This window comes from Eptatretus burgeri, chromosome 9 (genome assembly GCF_056783735.1).
Source record: "Eptatretus burgeri isolate ZD-2024b chromosome 9, Ebu_testis_v1, whole genome shotgun sequence".
NCBI lineage: Eukaryota > Metazoa > Chordata > Myxini > Myxiniformes > Myxinidae > Eptatretus > Eptatretus burgeri.
This window is the reverse complement of record NC_140969.1, coordinates 36706676-36728781: the sequence shown is the minus strand read 5'-3', so window position 1 is coordinate 36728781 and position 22106 is coordinate 36706676. Positions and strand designations below refer to the sequence as shown.

The following is a 22106-nucleotide window of genomic DNA, read 5'->3' as shown; positions in this document are numbered from 1 at the left end:
ATCCTATTCTTCCCTCCAGTCTTTCAAAACAGCCGTTCACTACCATCTGTTATCTTCCCCCATCCAAAACCTCGATCTTTTCAACCCCCTTTAATCCACCCCAAACCCACCTCCTTCAAATTCCCTGCTTTCCATCCTGAAAGTCCCTGTGGTGTCCATCTTGTATACCTTGTGTTCCCTGCCCCCATCCCTCTCCCTTCCACAGATCTCCAATTGTCTCTTCCCCATTGGTTGTCCTTCCCTCTCCCACCCCTCTTGTCTCATGCCCCCCTTGCTGTGCGTTGTGTGTTAGCTCTCATACGAGCCTCGACAATGTATACCAAAAAAAGGCATTGGTTAGCAGAATAGTGGACGTATGTTGTGTGCAGGAGACGAGATGGAAGGGAAGTGATGCGAGAATGGTGAAGGTTATGCAGGGACAGAAGTACAAGTTTGTGTGGCAAGGGTGTGTTTGGTGTTGGTGTTGGTGTGCTGTTTACTGAGGAGTCTGTAGACATTGTGGTGAGTGTGACACGAGTGAGTGAAAGGTTGATGATGGTGAGAATGGTGATTGGAAAGCTCTTGGTGAACGTCATCTCGGAATAGGCCCCGCAGGTCAGTCGGAGAGATGAAGAGAAGGACAAGTTCTGGTGTGTAATGGAGAAGTTGATGGAAACCGTGAAAGATGAGGACGTTGTTGTGGTTGGAGGAGACTTGAATGGACATGTGGGAAGGAGTACAGATGGTTTTGAGGGAGTCCATAGGGGCTATGGAAAAGGTCAAAGGAATGGAGAAGGTGAAAGGATTTTGGAGTTTGCTGATGGAGCTGGTTTGTTGATTTGTAATACTCAATTCCATGGAGTGAATAATAATCTTGTTACCTACATGCCAGGTGGGTCGACAACAATTGTTGACTACCTGATGGTGCATAGGTGAGATAGGGGGAACTTCTGGGACACAAAGGTGATCCCGGGGGAGGAGGCTGTTTCACAGCACCACTTAGTTGTCTGCGGCATAAGGATGAAAGGTGCGAGGAGAGCTCGGCAGGTGAAATATCAACCGAGGATGAAGGTGTGGAGGTTGAAAGAGGTGACAGTGAAGGAGGAATTAAGAGGGAGATTGAGAATGGTAGAGGATGATGTGGTTGAGCTTGAAAGTGGTTGGATGTCAATGAAAGATAGTCTATTGGGAGTTGTTGGTGAGGTATGTGGATGGACAAAAAAGACCACCAAGGCACTTTGAAACATGGTGGTGGGATGATGAAGTTGGAAAGAGGATTGACAAGAAGAGGAAGAAGTTCAAGGAGTGGCAGAAGGAGCAGTGTATGAAAGTTATAAGGTCGCCAAGAAGGCTGCAAAGAAATAGGTCGCAAAGGCGAAGGAGACACGTCGGAAAATGATCGGAGAATGTTTGGATTCAAAAGAGGGTCAGAGAGCGGTATTCAGGATTGCAAAGCCGATAGCGAAAGAGAGGTGCGATGTGATGGGGGTGAGTTGCTTGAAGGACGAAGTGGAACAAATCATTGTGGACCCAGATGGACTTAAAGGAAGATGGAAGAGATATATGGAAAGGCTGTTGAATGTAGAAAATGAATGGGATAGCAACATTGAGAGCAACCCGATTTTAGGACCAGCAGAGAAGATAACCGAGAAGGAAGTTGAGGAAGCTAGAAGAGCAATGAAGAGTAGAAAAGCAGGAGGGCCGACGGGAGTTGTGGGAAATATGTTGAAGGCAGCGGGAAGTTGGGGTGTGAAGAGAATGACAGAGATCTGTAATCTGTTGGTGAAAGAAGGCCGCATTCCAGTGGATTGGAACTGAGTACCCTCGTCCCTCTGTACAAGGGGAAAGGTGACCCTCTGGACTGTGGCTCCTATAGAGCAATAAAGTTATTGGAGCATGGAATGAATGTATTGGAAAGGGTGTTGGAGAAGAGGATAAGGAAGAAGGTAAAGATTGATGAAATGCAGTTTGGATTTATTCCAGGAAGAGGAACGACAGATGCAATTTTTATTGTAAGGCAGTTGCAGGAGAAGTACATGGAGAAGAGGAAGAAGTTGTTTTTTGGGTTTGTTGATCTGGAGAAAGCATTTGATAGGGTTCCACATGAAGTTATGACATGGGCATTGAGGAAGTTCGGAGTGGAGGAATGGTTGATCAGAGTAGTGATGGCCATGTACGAGAGAGCACGCACAGCTGTAAGGACGAAGGACGGGAACGGTGGTGAGTTTGAGGTGAAGGTGGGAGTGCACCAGGGGTCGGTACCAAGTCCACCACTATTTGTAGTTGTGATGGAGGTGCTGGCTCGGAGGACAAAGGAGGGTTTACTGTGGGAGTTGTTGTATGCAGATGATTTGGTGTTGATTGTGGAGAGTAGGGATGGACTGAAGGAGAAGATGAACAAGTGGAAGGAATGTATGGAGGCAAAAGGTTTGAGAAAGTGAATATCGGAAAGACAAAGGTGATGGTAAGTGGTAAAACATGTGGTGAGGTGGAAAGGACTGGGAAGTGGCCGTGTGCTGTGTGCAGGAAGGGTGTCGGAGTGAACTCTATTCAGTGTACAATGTGCGCTGAGTGGGTTGATCGAAAATGTAGTGGGGTGAGATGGTCATTAACCAGTGTCATAGCTACATTCAAGTGTAAGGTGTGTATAGAGGGAGCTGCAGATGGAAGAAATGTTAAGTTGGATGTTGGAGATGGCATGAAGTTGGAAGGTGTGAAAGCAGTTTGCTCCCTTGGAGACATGCTGAATGGAGAAGGTGGATCAGGCTTGGCAACGGTTGCTGGAGTGAGATGTGCGTGGAACAAGTTTCGGGAACTGAGCGGCGTGCTGACAAGGAGGGGTGTTTCATTGAAGTTGAAGGGAAAGGTATATGCTACATATGTGTGAAGTGCTCTGATTTATGGGAGCGAGACATGGGTAATGAACGTCGAGCAGCAACGAAGGCTCGAAAGGGTGAAAATGCGAATGGTTTGGTGGATTTGTGGAACATCATTGAGAGAGAGGAAGACAAATGATAAATTGCAGAAGATGATGGGAATTGAGTCTGTGATGGAGGTTGTGAAGATAAACAGGTTGAGATGGTTGGGTCATGTGTTGAGGAAGGATGAAAGTGACTGGATGAGAGGAGTGTTGGAAATGAGTGTCGTAGGAAGTAGAAGACGGGGAAGACCGAGAAAAACTTGGCTAAAGGTGGTGGAAGAAGAAATGTGGGTAAGTGGTTAACAAGGATAGATGCAGAAAACAGGGCTAAGTGGAGAAGATTGTCATGGGGCCCGCAAGGCTCACCCTTGCTCTAGCAGGGAAAATGGCCTTAAAAAAAAGTCCATTGTTGATGTTGTGTGTATCCTTTTCACTTCTATTAAACACACAATCCACATCCCACTATTTTAGTAGGATCTCCCACTATTGGAAAGGAAGCAAAGAGTGGCTGTGAGTGTGAGGATGTAAGTAGTGAGGTACCTCAGGGATCAGTACTTGGACCTTCAATATTCATTATTTACATCAATGATTTGAATAGTGGGGTGAAGAGTAGGCTTTACAAATTTGCAGATGACACAAAGCTTGGAGGTAAGGTAGATAGCAGGTGGGGTGGTGATCAGATTCAAGAAAGTATTGATACTTGCGTAGATTGGGCAAAAGATTGGCAGATGCAATTTAACCTGAGCAAGTGTAAGGAGTTGGGGATGGGAAAGAATAATGAAAATAGAGATTACAGGATGCAAGGCACAATTTTGGAGCGGGTCATACAGGAGAAGGATCTGGGGGTGGTAATAGATATGGGGAGCTAAGCAGGCAGCACAGTGCCAGGCAGCTATAGGTAAAGCAAATAGGGTTTTAGGTTTTTTTCGGAGGGGATCATTTATAAATCAAAAAAGGTGGTGTTCACATTGTACAGAAATTTAGTGAGGGCCACATCGAGAAATTGTGTGCAGTTCTGGTCACCACCCACAATTCAGGAAGGACATAGATGCCATAGCGGGCATTCAGCGCAGGGCTACTAGATTGATTCCGGACCGAGCTAGACTCAGCTATGAGGAGCGGCTGAAGGAGACAGGGCTTTATAGGAGGTGGTTATGAGGCGATATGATAGAGATGTTTAAGATAATGACAGGTACAGACATAATAAATGCAGATGAATTATTCAGCAGAGTAGACCAGGAGCCATAGCCTGAGAGAAAAGAGGAGATCTAAGACGGTTGTAAGGCAGGGGTCTTTTACTCAGAGAGTAATTGATGCATGGAATGGTCTCCCTGGAAAAGCAGTGGCAGCAGAAACAGCAGACAAGTTTAAATTGGAATTAGATAGGTACCTGGAAGTATTGGAGAAAGAGGGCTATTAGGAATTTTAGCAGGACTTCGAGGTAGCTTGAGCATTGATGTATGATTGTGTGCATGTGCACAGTGTTGTTGGTGGGGGTCTTGTCAAGATGTGTTGTGTGGTTCATGTTGTGTGTTTTTTTTATCCAACCCCATGCCTCTCTCCTGGAAATAAATAAACAAATAAATAAAAAAACTACAAAAAACAAAAAACATTTAATTAAAAAAAAAAATTGGGGGCATTTTTTCATTTTGATCTGGTGTTGATAAATTTGTGTGATGTTGATGTGGTGCAGGCATGATGGGCTGAATAGCCTCCACCTGTGTCTAATTTCCTTGTGTTCCTTGTGTCCTTGCATTTGTCCATTGGATACTGGTACAAACGGCTTACCAAACGTCAGAGATGTGGTATGGGATATCATCTGTCCACAAAATTAATGGCTGCAGGCTAACTTTTCGTCATGGGTATACATGCTTATCACAAAAATACTTCTTCGAGTAGTCATCAGTTGCGGTAAATTTGTGTTTTGTTGTATTTACAAAGACTAGCACACCCACTCCCTCCAGGAGCAACAGGAAGGGTCAATTCCTTATGTCTGAAAACATATAAAAGGACATCATTCATGTTTTAATGTCATAAATTGCTGAAGATATGCGGCGACAATAGAGTTTCGCAATTAATACAGTGGCTATCTTGGATTATTCCCATTTATGGGTGTCAAGGGAAATATTTAGCTTGCCACTACATCCGAAATCATTCAGTACATATCAAACATGATGTTTTTACCACAAAAGCCACCATTTTATCACATATCTGCTCCACAAAAAAAAGAGTGATACTCCCCCCCCCCCCAAAAAAAAAAACAACAACTTTTGTTGGCCTAAAACACTCCGTGGCACTCATTGATGAATGTCTGAAAGTTTAACAAAGATCCATTTGGCCATCTCTGAGAAAACACACACACCCATAACCAAACAATGCAGGTAACAAACGGAGATGTGGATACGTTGAGAACTGGTATACCTCCGTTCCACCTCCTGGAATCCACCCACATGGGGAGATAGCAACCAACATCATCTATCTCTATCTATCTATCCATCTCTCACACACACACACACACACACACACACACACACACACACACACACACACACACCCACACACACACACACACACACACACACACACACACACACACACACATACACACACACACACACACACATTTTGAGACCTGGGAGGGCTTCGTTCCACCTTTCTGAAATCCACAAATGGAGATACAACTAATGACACACACATTATATGGAACAATTGACCACCAACTACTGAACGAGACTGTACTTGAAAATTGCAAAATGTGAAGAACCAAATTCTCCACCGCCTGGATATGCGATAAGAAAGCTTTTGACAGTTTTCCACATTTGTGGATGATAAAATGCATGCAAATATACAAAATCAATCCCCAAATAACCACACTGATTGAGAAAGCAATGGAGCTCTGGAATACCACATTGATGTGACAGCACTCAGAAGGAAATATCAGCATGTGATCTTCCTGGGAGACGGTCTTTCCCCTCTCTTGTTTGGGCTGGCTCTGGACCCACTGAGTAACCTCATAAATAAACAAGGACATGGATACACCTTAACAACCAATACAAGAACATCCAAAGAAACAGGAAGGGTGACACACCTACTATACATGGATGATTGAAAGGTCTACACACCGAATGACGAAAAATTGACAGAACAGTTAGAACTAGTAAGACGGTTCTCTGAGGACATTCAAATGAACTTTGGACTAGATAAGTGTGCCAAGTGCACATTTGTGGAAGGTAAACCAACAAAAACAAGCATGATAAAATTGACCTTGAAACAACAACACAGCAGTGAGAAAACAAATCATCATACAAATGCCTCGGAGGAGAAGAGGGCGACCAAATACGTCACGAACAAATGTGCAAAGTATTCACCAAAGAATACCGATGTAGCTTGAAGCAGATCCTGAAAACGTACATCTCCCCAAGAAACAGAATCAAAGCCATAAACCAACTCGCAGTCCCAGTGTTCCAACACAACTGTGGAATAATATAATGGCCCCAATCAGAAATCAATAAGTTAGACATCAAAATAAGAAAAGTCCTTACCATCCACCAAATGTTCTACAAAAACCAGTGCATCCTGAGAATGTACCTGCCGCGACGAGAGGGAGGAAGCTGCCTGATGGGACCCAACTAGGTGCACAGAATGACAAGTGTAGGACTAGCAGAGCATGTGAAATGTTCAACAGACAATCGGATTCAATTTTAAACAAATATCAACACAACAAACCTGAAACTCAACTCAACTTGCAAGGAATTTCCAAAAAACAGGTGTGAATTTAAGATACTGCACAGGAAAATGAAGCAGCAACAAATATAGCCCCAACAATTGCAAAAAAAAGACAAAAGAAATATCAACAAATATACACCAACAAGTGGGAGAACGACAAAAGAGCAGGTAAATACAAAAATGAATTGGACAACATTGTGATTGACAAAGAAGGCTTATTGGAATGGCGAAGAAGATGTCAGCTCAACTGGGACGGAGAACGAATAATAATAAATGCCCAAGATATGTGCAGCCTAAAAAGCAATAAAATTTAACCTTAAACTTCCTTTAAAAACCTCTGTGAGCAAGGAATCTTAGAAGTCAAAATGAGGCAACTACACTGCAGACAAACGTTACAAATAACAAACAAGAGGAAATACTGATGTTCAGAACATCGCTTCAAATATCCAAATCCAACTCTACACATGGAGCCACACAGTCTTACCGATGCTGCAGTGCTCAGGACCACACTCAATGATGAACCATTATGCTGGCAAGGCCTGTGAGGAACACATCAGTTAAAACAACACGTCATCATGACACACAATGCACTCTCACAACGCAAAATACAAATCATGTGTGTAAGGATAAATATCTCCCAGCATCCACAGCAAAGTATCATGATGAAGGTTGTTCAAGTTCTAGACCAATAAAGCCCTTACAGTAATCAATATTAATTAAATAAAGCCACATTGGTTCTTACAAAGTGCAAATACAATTAAAATGATTTATTATTATTATTATTATTATTATTATTATTCAAATGAAACCTACATGAGCTGGTCCTCTTGATGATTTGGGATGGATAGAATATTATTTTTCAAAGTTTTATTAAACAAAGAGTGTGAGTTCAGAGCAATCAAGCTCATGGTCTTCTGTCATCTGCTTGGAAATCAGCAAACATTACCGCCCTGCATAAAAAAAAGAGGGTGAAAAAAACATATCCTTGCAACTACAGACCAATCAGCCTTCTCCCAATCATCAGCAAGGTTACGGAATCCATCATCTCTTCAGACATTAAATCCTTCCTCTTCTCCAATGGCTTGATTTCTGATCATCAATTTGGTTTCAGACCAGGTCACTCCACCCTGGATATGCTGCTTCTGCTCTTCCAACAATAGATGGAGGTCCTCAATGCCAGACATGAAATCAGAGCCATATCCCCAGACATCGCGTGCTTTTGACACGGTCTGGCACCCTGCTCTGCTCAACAAACTCTCTTCCCATGGTATCCAAGGCCATCTCCACTCATGGCTCGCAGACTTCCTCTCCTGTTGCAGTCACCATGTGGCCCTAAATGGAGTTCTTTCATCCCCTCTTCCTGTCCAGGCTGGAGTTCCTCAAGGTAGCGTTCTGGGCCCTGTTCTTTTTCTGGTTTTCATCAATGATCCCTCCGACTCTCTGGAAAATCCGCTTTATCTCTTTGATGATGACTCCACTGTCTGTCGTACCATCGGTCATCCCTCAGACCAGAAAGCTGCAGCTTCTTCACTCTCTGCAGATCTGGGTAAAATCACAAACTGGTCCAGCAGGTGGAACATGTCTTTCAATCCTGACAAATGTCACACTTTCACTATGTCTCTATGAAAGGACCGTATGGACCCCCCCCCCCCATCTACTTTCTCAATAATCCTCCGGAAGAAGTCCTTTCATTCAAGCTTCTGGGTCTCACTATCTTCCATGATCTTTCCTGGGAAAGCCACATTTCCAACCTGGCCTCCAAAGCCAGTCTGGGAATCTGGGAACTGGGAATCCTCCATCATGCAAAGTCCTTCCTCGGCCCACCTGAGCTCCTGACCACATACAAAGCTTTTGCCCACAGCCTGATGGAGTACTGCTCTCCCCTCTGGGCTGGTGCTCCTGCCTCTCACCTTTCTCAGCTTCACACTGTGGAAACCAAGGCATTTCGGATCATTGGTATCTCCAACGATGAGGCTGAGTCTTTGGGCCTCTCACTCTCTCACTGCAGGCAGGTCGGTGGTCTTTCTGTCTTCTACCGTCTCCTCTCCAGTCTCACCCCCTCTCCCCCCCCCCGCTCTGTCTGTGATTTGTCCCCACCATATTTCTGTAAGGTGCTCAAGGTCCGCCAATAACCCCCATCTGGTAAAAATACCCAAATCACGAATCACTGCTCACCTTCACTCTTTCATTCCTCTTTTTCCCCACCTTTGGAATAAACTCCCTCACTCTCTTCAATCCCATTCTTCCCTCCAGGCCTTCAAAACAGCCGTTCACCACCACCTCTTATCTTGCCCCATCCGAAACCTCGATCTTTTCTACCAACGTAAATCCACCCCAAACCCACCTCCTTCAAATTCCCTGCAATGTCCATTTTGTATACCCCGTGTTCCCCGTCCCATCCCTATACCTTCCACAGATCTCCGAATGTCTCTGTTCCCCACTGTTTTGTCCTTCCTTCTCCCACCCCTCTTGTCTCATTGCTGTGTATTGTTTGTTAGCTCTCATACTAACCCTAACCCGAACATCATTGGCTGAGGGTTTGCCCTATGTTTGGGCAGGAATTTGGAATTTGGTGAGTTTGCCTCCAAGGTTCTGGTGATAGCTCCCATACTCTTCGCAAGGGACACCATGACATATTATTGCCCACAAACTAATACCCACAAATGGGACTCCCAATTTAAGGTCCATCCAAGTGATGGCACACACTTTGGTTCACCCTGCCTGTGAAACGCCAGGATGACAGTTTATAGCAAGGCCGATATTCAAGCCTGGGCGAGACAGCTTACAAAGGAGTTTGTGTACCTCTAGGCCCCCCTACCAGCCCACGTTTTCTCAGTGCAGCCTCCTGAACAGACAGTGGGATATCTCCCTCCTCTGGCCCTTTCTTGCTTCTTCTCCTTCTTCCCTCTCTTTGTACCCATTACTTCGATTCATTATCACACCTCGCTTGCCACCTCTTGTAACTCATGACACCACCACCCCTCTCCACTCTAATCCTTTCCTCTTTGCCTTCACACTCTCACTCTATACAATTTCTGTTAATTTGGTTTTCCAACATCAATATCCACTCCAATCAGTCCAACCTCTAATCTCTCCTGACAGGTCTGCATCATCTCCCTTCACATATAGTGTGCCTTTTAAAACATTCGACACCAATCATGTCATCGATGCCCTCATTTCCCTTCCTGGAATTACTGTATACCTCTTTCAGTGACTCCAGTCTTTCAAATAAGCAGTAAATCAACTTACCAACCTGGATCTTGCCAAATGGTACACTCTCCCTGCTGGATCTAACAATGGCAAAACTTCCTCAGAATTTTCTTCATTTCAAATCAGCTCCAATGGGTTCACCAAGTCATATGCTGGTGTAATTGTGAAACTTCATTTTCTGTTTGCCCAGAGCTGCCAGAAGGTGTCACCATATCCGGAAGTTTACACAAAACAAACTGGTTTGGTCCAACATCCCTGCTTTCCTTTCCCAACTCTTCCTCTCCCTCACAGGTTACAGCTTAGAATAAACAATTAAAAAAACATAAAATGTCATTGCCCCCATTGTTTTAGTAATTTTGCTGTATGGAGTTAAAGAGCTAGCCCATATTTATGTACAACTAAAATAGCTGCCAGTTTATTAGTTAGGCATCTAAGCCAGGTCCTAGATAAGCTACAGGTCCAGTGGTCCTTTGGCTTTTTTTTTTCTTCTTCCTGCACTCTCAACGCTCCAAATTTCCAAACTGTATCAATTTCTGAGCTGTATCTCAGAGCCGGCAGGGACTTTTGGAATGAAATTTTGCATCAATAATGGGAGTCAGCCGCATTTACACTTAATTTACATTATACCTCTCTGGGTTAACAAAAAATAATTTTTGATCATAACTTGAATAATTTTCCTCCAATTTTCATTTGGTTGAGTTTTATGACTAGATTGTAGATGGGGACACGTTTTCCTTATTTATACTTTCTCCCTAAATGTTGAAGGTCAAGATAATATGATGGTCGGAAAAAACAGATGGTCATCATTGGATCATGGGCCAAGGGTAAGTCGTGGGCAATCACCCAAGGTTAATCACAATGGTAAAGGCCCTGTCACACCTTGACGATTTAGCCAACGTATGCCTGACGTGTGCAAGATTGGGCTAAAATGCCGGCACACGTCGAATACGTTATGGATAAGTTTGTATACGTTAAGAGCACGCTGGCATACGTCGTAGAACGCTGGCATACGTCGTAGAACGCTGGCAAACGTTGTAGTTCGCCGAGCTGTTAGACAAATTTTCCATGCTTGAAATTTTTCGACGTATGCCAGCGTATGACTCACACGTTCCGCATAATGCCGGCCATAAGTTGTAGGCACGTTACACGATCGTTGACACACGTCAACACACGTTACTTGTAAGTTACTCATAAGTCGAAACACGTCAAGGTAATGTTTAGCGTCAGTGTTCCAGACTCCCTGGTTTTTATTTATTTATTTATTTATTTATTTTTTCTTCGGTATGACGGTCATGTTGATACTCCGATTTATAGTGTGGTTATAATGCAATATAATTAAAAGGCTGCTGCTCAACGATTTAATCATAACCGTCATACCGAAGAAAAAAAGATAAAAAAAAAAACCAGGGAGTCTGGAACACTGACGCTAACCATTACCTTCACGAGTTTCGACTTATGAGTAACGTACAAGTAACGTATGTCGACGTGTGTCAACGATCGCGTAACGTGCCTACAACTTATGCCAGCATATGCGGAATGTGTGTCATACGTGGAGTACGTTGAGAAATGTTCAACATGCTGAAAATTTCTCGACGTACTCTGCGTATGCCAGTGTACTATGACATATGCCAGCGTGCTCTTAACGTATACAAAACTTACCCATAACGTATTCGACGTGTGCCAGCTTGGTTCGGCAAATTTTTCATACGTCGGCATACGCTAGCTAAAACGTCAAGGTGTGACAGCGGTTTCACACTTCGATGTCGAGTGCGGTTATGATTTGAATCGTCGAGCCGCAGCCTATTAATAGCCTACGCCACGTGATCGTCGGCGATACGCTGCCGCGCTATGCATAAGTTAGACTATCGTTGGGCATAGGTTGTGAACGCCAACTACATGCTCAGCATTCGTTGGTATAAGTTATCAATACGTGATTAAAACGTTTGATGTACAATACTAATACGTTATGCATTCGTCCATCACGTTATTATACGCCCAAAAACTAAAAAAAAAAAAAAAACATCAATAGTTCAGCGTACGCCAGCGTTTTACATACATTTTGATACGTTGCCATACGCTGGCTAAAACGTCAAGGTGTGACAGCGGCTTAAGTCTGGGGATGCTCACCCTTGGCGATCGCTTTGTGTCCGCAGATATCTGGTTTCATTTGACTTGCTATGGGTGCGTTTGATCTCCCACATTGCATCGTCCAGCTCTTTCATGAGATTTGAGCCTCTTATAACAAATAATAACTCCTTGTTTACAGGATGAAAGTAATTTTAAAAGGATTAAAAAAAACAAATTTCAGTTCAATTGTGGCAGAAAAAATAAAAAAAAAACAGTCGTCATGTCAGTCATTGACCTTATAATTCAGATGATTATCCCTCGTGCACAATACCATAAACATGATTATAAATAACATAAACATACGTGGTGAGATTTTCATTCTTTCTATAAAACTTGAGCCGGATGTTGATGAGTCTCGATATATACTTCGCAATGTCGATGTCCTCCTGGTGTAAAGCAGGCAGTAATCCCAGTAACTTGTGTTTTAGAGTTTGCAAAGAAACAAATCAATATTACATTTACAATTAAATAACACACAAAGGGAGATTTAGTAAACTCATTGTCTCAGTTGTTTTTTTTAAGAGTGGAAACATTACACATCTGTTTCAGTCAATGTTAATTGGTTTGGGTAGAACATCTGGTCAAAACAAAAGCAAGTACCAGCTGAAACTGCAAGCCTTCAGCAAGACAGGTGAGCTCCAGCAAGAGCAGGGACTTGCTGTGGGACACAAATGAGATGCTGTTCCACCTGCAATTGAAAGTTCACGGACATAGACAAAGAAAGATTCAGATTCAGTGGATAATATTTGTGTTGGACCAATAATCAAATCAGCCAGGTTCACACCTAGTTATCCTGGATACCTCTGCATGTTTGTCAATTGTCATCACAACATGAGACAAAAAGGTGATGCATGTTTTCATCAATGTGTGCTGTTGTGCCAACAACTGAAAGTTTTGGTCCAAATTCAATAAATCTTTGGGTTTAACAGATAGCAAACACCCAAAACACTTTGTACACCTTTGTGCTTATCAAAGCGGCTCTAAAGGTTTGGAGCATGTCACACAAAAATGTGGGGAAATTAAGCCTCTGGAATCACAGTTCTCACTTGAACATCAGAGGACGTTGATCACGTCTCTCCCGCACAAATATTCCAACAAAAGAGGTCCCCAGCAGAATCTTGCTGCCTGTACCATCCTGTTGAACAAAGAAAGATTAGCCTAAGGCTTTGTTTTCATTTCATATTACTTATCATACTCATCATCCTGTAAGGAATCTTCCATTATGAATCCTAAGAGTTTGCACTGTTGCTTCTCAATATGAAAGATCTCAATTACAGTGATCCAATCACTGTCGCAAAATGTACATAATATACCGAATAATGGATTGGAACATGCCTCATCAGACTATACAGCCACACAATTTGCCACAAACAATATAGTGACCTTGGATGATATTTGGTATCATTCATACAGGATGATTAAGCATACAATACAGTACCGTTATTCGGAACACTCGTTAAAACAAATGCAAATATGCTGAATGGCAATTTTGGTTGGGGCTGGCAGGATAGCCTAGACCCTAGAGGTCGGTGTACTCGCCTCTGAGTTGTCTAGCCTGGGTTTGCATCTCAACCCAGCTATAAATTGCCATCCTAGTGTTTCACAGGCTGGGCGAGGCATTGATGTGTTCCTCGGATGGACATTAAACTGGGTGTCCAATCTGCTGGCAGTAGTTAGAAGACATTAAAGATCCCATGGTGCCTTTTGCAGAGAGTCGGCGAACTATTGCTGACACCCTGGTCAAATTCCAAATGCCTGCACACCGAGTCGAGTATCCTGTGTCGACTCATCCATAATTATAACCCTAACCAAAGAAACCGCTTCAACAGAACGAATGCTCTGTATAGAGGTAGTTTTTTGGTGGCAATTACATTTTAGCAAATGACTTTTTATTCAATAAAAGAACAAAACAAATGTAGAATTTTTATATTTCCAAACAATTTTCAAAATAAGTTGAGCCATTGAAGAAAAACAATGTAAAACACTCAATTATATTCAGTTTCTTAAGTGGTAACATGGCTAAACGGGAGGTTGTGGCCAAACAGCATTCGGCAAAACTCCCCCTCCAGTGGTTGTCACACTACCACGACCTGAACTCAAGGGGGTGCCCTTTTAATTCACATAAAAGTTTGCTGGAGATGTGCCACAGCAAGTTTGAACAATATATCTGCCATTACAAAGCGATCACCTAGGGTAAGCCTCCTCCAACAGGGAGAGGCTTACCCTCGGCCATTGCATGCAACTTACCCTTGGCCCATGATCCAATGATGACCATATTTTCTTTGGACCACCGTATGGCCTTGGCCTTCAACATTTAGGGATACAATGTAAATAAAGAAAATGTGTCCCCATCTAAAATCTACCCATAAAACTCAACATCATGAAAATCAGGGGGAAATTATTCAGGTGATGATCAATAAGGTGTTTTTTGCTAATTAGGTCACAATCTGAAAAAAAAGGTCACGTACACTCATGAAATATCAGGTGCACAACTTCAGTGCAGTTACGCTATTATGATGCAAGAACATCTTGGAAGGAACATAATGGATGCAAGAACATCTCTGGTCTTTGAGATTCCACATAGGCAAAACTGAGAGATGACAAAAAATGCATTATTTCTTTCAGACCACCATTTGACCTTGACCTTCAACCTGGAGGGTATGATGTAAATTAAGGGTAAATGTGCCTTGTCCTAGGCTATCTCAGGAGGGCAATTTCAAACCCGAGTCAAGTTATGGCAAAAATGTGAAAATGTCCATAATTTGGTCATGACCTTTAAATAAGTCAAGGTCAAAAAAAGTGTCAGCCCTGCATACTTTCTAGTCGCATTATTGATGCAAAATTTCATTCCAAAAGCCCCAGCCGGCTCAGAGATACAGCTCGAAAATTGATATCGCTAAATAAATTTGCAGCGTTGAGAGTTCAAGAAGACAAAATAAATAAATAAACTAATAATAATAATAAATTTATAAGTGGTGGTTTAGTATTCCGAGGGGTGAAATAAACTCTGTCAAATAAACAATTAAATATTGGGGATGCTAATTATAGAAACAAACCCAACAGCACGAAGCCTTCAACTATGCGATCGGGGGAGGCTTAAAAAGGGGGATGAAGGATGAGAAATCACTTGGAAAAGTAACAGTGGAAAAACATTGGGGTCACAGGGAGATAAGGGAAAATCTGAGTCTTTTGAGGCTAAAAAAAAAAAAAAAAAATTTAAAAACCATAATGGTAGTTTTCTATATGATGACAACATAAAATTTATCACCGTCGAATCACAATAAGGCGACATGGAAGTGGGATGGAAAGTTCATCAAATAACTTGGCCGTTTCTGATAAGCATTTTCCAAAATGTAAAACACAACTACACAATCCCCAAGAGATTAATCTCGCTATCACACCAGGATCCATTGAGAGCAGCTGTAGTTCAAAAAGGGATTGGATTATTCTTGCAGCACAAACCTAATTACAGATCAAAGCAACTGTGTTGATGCGGTTGGTATTGCGAGTGTAAGAAATGATGGGAGTGCTGCAAGTGTGCAAGAGGATGGCAGTGCAGATGATGGGGGTGGTGGTGCGTGTGTGTGTGTGTGTGTGTGTGTGTGTGTGTGTGTGTGTGTGTGTGTGTGTGTGTGTGTGATTGCGGGCATCGGACGGGGAGGGAGGATGACCAGGGAGATTGTTTTGGCAGGGATGAGTGGATTGGATATGTGGACTCTCCATTTTGTCACAAGGTACGAAAAATAGTATTTTATGTCCTTTACGAGGGGAATGGTGGGACGACATTTTGTGGGGTTGCAGCCAGGGAACATTGGCGGTGGTGCATGCAGTGGGTAATGACGAGGGAAGGGTCTGTTTCGAACTTTTGAAGAGGAGGTATGAGTTTTGGGCTGAGCATTTGAAGAATTTGGGTTGTGAAGTGATATTTTTCAGAGATTCTACGAAGGGTGGGAGTCAGTGCAGATTTCTGGATGAGAGCAAAGGATGTAAACCAGTGGTTGGAGGGGTGGTGTATGAGAGAGGGGTTTGGGCTTGTGAATATGTGGGGAAAGCGAGTGTGAGTGAATGCGGTCAGGGGGTACAGTGTCTTCAGAAAGTGTTCACACCCCTCGACTTTTGTCACATTTTGTTGTTACAGCCTGAATTTAAAATGGATTAAATTTGAATTTTTTGTCAACGATCTATAAAACATACCACATAATAACATAGTGAAAACATGTTTTTTTTAAAAATTTTTACAAATTAATGAAAAATGAAAAGCTGAAATGTCTTGGGTCAATAAGTATTCAACCACTCAGCTATGACACTCCAAATTGAGCTCGGGTGCATCTAATTTAGTTTTATCATCTTTGAGATGGTTCTATAACTTGATTGCAGTCAACCTGTGGTCAATTCGATTGAACGGACATGATTTAGAAAGAAACACACCTTTCTATATAAGGTCCAACAGTTGACAGTGCATATCAGAGCAGAAACTCCACCATAAAGTAAAAGATAGAATCCGAGATATAAAAATTTCCAGTGTTGAAAGTTCCCAAGAGCACAGTGAGCTCCATCATAAGGAAATCTAAATGATAATGGAACTACCCCAGACTCTTACTAGAGCTGGCCGTCCGACCAAACCGAGCAACTGTGAAAGAAGGACATTGATCATGGAGGTGACCAAGAACCAAATGACCACTCTGACAGAACTACAGAGTAAATTGGCTGAGATGAGAGAACCTGCCAGAAGGTCAACAGTCTCTGCAGCACTTCACAAATCTCGGCTTTGTGGGAGAGTGGCGAGATGGAAGCCACTCCTGAGAGAAAGACACATGACGGCACGCCTGGAGTTTGCAAAAAGGCACGTGAAAGACTCTGGGTGCATGAGACAAATATTATTTGGTCTGATGAGACGAAAATTTAACTCTTTGGCCTGAATGCAAAGCGCTACGTCTGGTGTAAACTGAGCACTGCTCATCACCCATCATATATATATATATATATATATATATATATATATATATATATATATATATATATATATATATATATATATATATATATATATATATATATATATATGTGGTGAATTAACGTGAATCGAGGGACATGACGCGGGATCACATGTTGTGCGTCTCGCGTATAAGGGGAGGTCTCTCTGCGGCACGAGTGATTGTCCCCGGGGCATTGCTATTGACATCGGCTGTCCACTTGATGCTCGTTAACTGAAGGTGCTCATTGACTGGTGAGAATGGAGATTATATCAAACTCCGTGCTTACGCGGATTTAGTCTGCAATGGTTAACTGCACATGTATACGTTTCTGCTTATGTACTCCTAGCTGAACCTGTATTTCCTGGTGTGCCCACAGAAGCGGCTCCAATCAAATGGAATAAAGCCTAAACTCTGAAGGTTCATCTCTCGCTCTCATTTCAATACATATATATATATATATGTATACCCGTGCTCCGCAAAGGAATCCCGTGGATGACGGCGGGTCTGAAGGAGTATATGTCACAGTTAATTGTAAAATTATAGAGGCTGCCACACATACACACACACACACACACACACACACACACACACACACACACACACACACACACACACACACACACACACACACACACACACTTTATAGTGTGGATACAATATTCACAACAAAGAAATGGAACCCGATCGTGTTTATACACCGCACAGCGTTTATTAATATTCGCAACATAGAAATCAAACCCGATCGTGTTTATACACCGCACAGCATTTAATATTCGCAACATAGAAATAAAACCCGATCGTGTTTATACACCGCACAGTGTTTAATATTCACAACCTCTATCAATAATTCCAGCTCTGTGTCTGTGTCGCTGTGTCGCTGTGTCGCTGTGTCGCTGTGTCGCTGTGTCGCTGTGTCGCTGTGTCGCTGTGTCGCTGTGTCGCTGTGTCGCTGTGTCGCTGTGTCTCTGTGTCTCTGTGTCTCTGTGTCTCTGTGTCTGTCTGCGACCGCCATTTCTCGACGACCACCGGTCCGATCTGATTGAAACTTGCCAGGAATATTGCCGGGGACCCACAAGGTGAACTGCGGCCCAGTCTAGCCTGATGCGGGCCAGCCAATCTCGGCCGAGGAGAGACGGCCCCCTCCCCCGCACGACGTACACCCGAAGCGTGGCGACCTGGCCTTGGTACGGCACAGACACGTCTGCCATCCCGACTGGCGTTATCTTCTCGCGGGTGTACGTGAACAGCGTGAGGTTGGACCTGATAAGCTTCAAGCCGTCGAGTCTACGCGCGGTCTATTCGCCGATTATCGACACCGCTGCTCCCGTATCGACCTGGAACGTGATCGGCGTTTTGTTCACTTCGACTTCCACCATCATCGGGCGCACCGTCACCGGGCCAATTGAAAACAGGCCCATCAACGGCCGCCGGTTCCGCCCCGGGTCGCCTCGCACATCGCCGTCCATGACCCTAACGGTGGCCGGCGCCCCACGGCACACACGCTTCAGACGACCCACCTTGTGACAATTCAAACACATGGTGCCTTTATACGGGCACGCACGGCGCAGGTGTCGACCTCCGCATCCCAAACACGTCCGTGGGGTCACCTCGTCGCTCGTGCGACCGCGCGGCGACGTCCGACCCACACCGAAGGTCGTGTGCGCGTCCTGGGGTGCTCGCGATCCCGCCTGGCCAGTGATGGCCCGAACATCCCCACGATTCTGCTCGACCGCTGTAGCCGTGCTGACCACCAAGTCGAATGTAATGGCTTCACCCTTCAGCCGTAGAACCGCCGAAACAATTTTCACATCTTGTAAACCAGCGATAAAACGATCTCTGAGCCGCGCTGGACGCTCCCCCGCCATGAACTTGCAGGCCACGGAAGAATGCTTAATCTGCGCCACGAAATCAGCGACACGTTCCTCTGCCCCTTTTGAGAGGCGATCGAACTGGTATCGAGCGAGCTGTAATGACTTCTCCGGCGCCATGTGTGCTTTCATCTTCTCCACAATGTCCTGAAACGACAGCCCATCATCACGGGGCTTGTCCGGCACCACCAAATCACTCAGTAGTCGATAATGCTCCGCCGAAAGCGAAGCGAGCAACATCGACTTCTGTTTGCTCTCGTCGACCACATCATTCGCGTGGAAATAGCATCCCAATTGCTCCAAAAACAATTCGAAGTCGTCTCCGACGAAAACGGGCACATGTCCGTTTTCAATCATCCTCGTCACCAACTAGAGTGTACGAGGTGCAGAGGAACACGAGAAGCAAGCGTGCCAGCATCAACTCCGCTTTATTGCGCGTCCGGAAGTACATTCCTGCCACCCCGAGCGGGCGAGGCATGATATACGAAAACCCAATCACGTGATACAGCACACCGCAGATGTGCCTTTTCGAGGTTTGATATCGATCGGACAAGCGGTTCCCAAGTTACGGCCATTTTACTGCTTTGTCAGTGTTGAAAAGGTCACGGGGCTTGTCCGGCACCACCAAATCACTCAGTAGTCGATAATGCTCCGCCGAAAGCGAAGCGAGCAACATCGACTTCAGCTGAAGTATATATGGCAGCTGAAGGTGTCGTTCCACCTTCTCACCTTATCATGCCAATTTTTTTCCCAAATTATTCATAACCGGACGATCACCGGTCCGATCGGATTGAAACTTTCCAGGAATATTGCCGAGGACCCGCGGATGTGCCTTTTCGTGGTTTGATATCGATCGGACGAGCGGTTCCCAAGTTATGGCCACTTATCTGTCAACCAATGACAGCACACGTTGCTATGACATCACAATTAAAGTTCATTTATTTATTTATTATTATTTATTTATTTATTTTTGCACGATTGACGGTCCAATCTGATTGAAACTTGCCAGGAATATTGCTGGGGACCCGTGGATGTGCCTTTTCAAGGTTTGATATTAATCGGATAAGCAGTTCCCAAGTTATGGCCATTTATCTGTCGACCAATGACAAGACACGGTGCCATGACGTCACGAATGATGTCACAATGTTTATTTATGTAATTATTATTATTTTTTTTTGCACGATTGACGGTCCGATCTGATTGAAACTTGCCAGGAAAATTGCTGGGAACCCGTGGTTGTGCCTTTTCGAGGTTTGATATTAATCGGACGAGCGGTTTCCAAGTTACGGCCATTTATCTGTTGACCAATATCTGCGGGAGAGGGGGAGGGATGAGAGTGGGGACGAGAGAGAGGGGCGAGAGAGGGGTGGGAGTGGGACGAGAGAAAGAGCGAGAGAGGGGGACGGGAATGGGGGCAAGAGAGGGGGACGGGAATGGGGGCAAGAGAGAGGGGCAAGGGAGAAGGGCGAGAGAGAGGGGCGAGAGAGAGGGGCGAAAGAGGAGGGGGAGAGAGGAGGGGCGAGAGAGGAGGAGCGAGACTAGGGGTGAGAGAGGGGGTAGAGAGAGGGGGGAGAGAGAGGGGGAGAAAGAGGGCGGGAGAGAGAGGAGGAATAGAGGAGGGGTGAGACTAGGGGTTAGAGAGGGGGGAGAGAGGGAAAGAGGGGGATGAGAGAGAGGGGCGTCACAATTCAAGAGAGGAGGAGAGAGGAGGGGGCGAGAGAGGGGGGTGAGAGTGGGGGCGAGAGGGAGGGGCGAGAGAGGAGGGGGGAGCGAGGGGGGGCGTCACAATTCTTCTTCATTTGATATGATGTCACAATTGACGCTGGAGACCTGAATATGTTTCCCAGGTGTTTCCCAAGTTATGGCCATTTATGATACGGTTGGTCCGATCGAATTGAAATAATGCTCCAATCCAGTCACCATTTACGCACCTACGGGCCCTGACACTGACGCACACACATGGACACGCACGCTCGCACACACACACATACACACACTTTTTATAGTGTGGATACAATATTCACAACATAGAAATCAAACCCGATCGTGTTTATACACCACACAGCATTTAATATTCGCAACATAGAAATCAATCCCGATCGTGTTTATACACCACACAGTGTTTAATATGCACTGTAATGTACTGAATAGAAGATGCTTAGCAGGCAGACACGATGCGGAGGAACAGTCGAGCCGGGCTGTGGTGCACAAGCACGAGCGCACTCTGCCCGTGGCTCTCCTTTATTGCGTATTAGCACACTCACGAGCCGGACGACTCCAGCATTCCTACGACGCCTCAGGCGGCGCGCACACCTTATATCCCTTGCAGATACGATGACCACTCCGACCACTCCCACACCACCATGCCCTTCCCCGTAGGCCCGCAGACTCCACCACACTCCTCCCCCCTAAAACTATGATTATTGAATGATCACCATTATAAGAAGCATAAACAACACGAAGGACTTCGGTATAATAACCATGAAAATAAAATGAAAACAGCGAAGTATAACAGCACACCACATCATATAATGCGTGAAAGCGAGTTAATGGAGCTGCCACGACCAGATTCCAAAGACAGAGCACCTCCCAAACTCTGGCCGCGTTACCGATATGAAGCAGCAAGGCGAAAAGCACAGCAGCCCTACACAGCGGAAACGCCCCAGGCGGCTCATCCTGACATGGCCCTCACCGAGGCACCTTCAAACGCCTCCGGCCCACTCCCCCCAGGCAGACCCGACGTAGATAAACATTCCGAGGCCGGAAGCCCGCTGTCTGGAAGCCGTGGCGCCAGCACCAGCCTTGATCGACCTTGGCCGGGGGCGCTGAACAGCGCCGCTGGCTGTACGCACTTAATGCTCCAAAACAACCCACGCACCACAATCAGTTGAGACGCCAACGCCCGTCTAAACGGCCTTGAGCGAACACAGAGAGCTGCACTCGCAACCATAGGTGGGGATAACGCCGACCAGTGCACCAGTCTTGGTTCCAAGTCGATCTCCAAGACCCACACGGCAGCTAGACGGTAGCAATTCCGTTTAAACCACACTTCAATCATAGGCTCGTTATAAATCACTACGAACATCATTCGAAGCATTGCAAACTCATTTTTCCATACAGCGCGCTCTTCTGATAAAATCCCAGCACATGACAAAGCAACAACCCGTGGCCCGGGACAATGGAAGGCCAACCCAACCTCTTTATTCGCCACCACCGCTCCCAAAGCCCCCACATCACATTGATCATAATACAAATCCCATTGATTGATCTCCGCCGAATCCACTTTCACACGGGAACTGC

At 44.8% G+C, this 22106-nt stretch overlaps 1 protein-coding gene and 1 pseudogene across 4 annotated transcripts in view; one reads left to right on the top strand and one right to left on the bottom strand.

The window, feature by feature from the left end:
* The window catches only part of LOC147019907 (tyrosine-protein phosphatase non-receptor type 14-like), a 144879-nt gene that overhangs the window by 56408 nt on the left and 66365 nt on the right, over positions 1 to 22106 (bottom strand). For all 4 annotated transcript variants that reach the window (XR_015061569.1, XM_085894747.1, XM_085894748.1 and 1 more), the window contains exons 9-12: positions 13009 to 13097; positions 12563 to 12650; positions 12266 to 12348; positions 7110 to 7164 (exon numbers count right to left, since the gene is read on the bottom strand). Coding sequence is in view for 3 of the 4 variants with exons in the window: in XM_085894747.1 (XP_085750873.1) it covers positions 7110 to 7164; positions 12266 to 12348; positions 12563 to 12650; positions 13009 to 13097 (315 nt within the window). In the remaining variant the exon portion in view is untranslated. The remainder of the gene's footprint in view (positions 1 to 7109; positions 7165 to 12265; positions 12349 to 12562; positions 12651 to 13008; positions 13098 to 22106) is intronic.
* On the top strand, positions 1216 to 3276 carry LOC147019908 (uncharacterized; annotated as a pseudogene).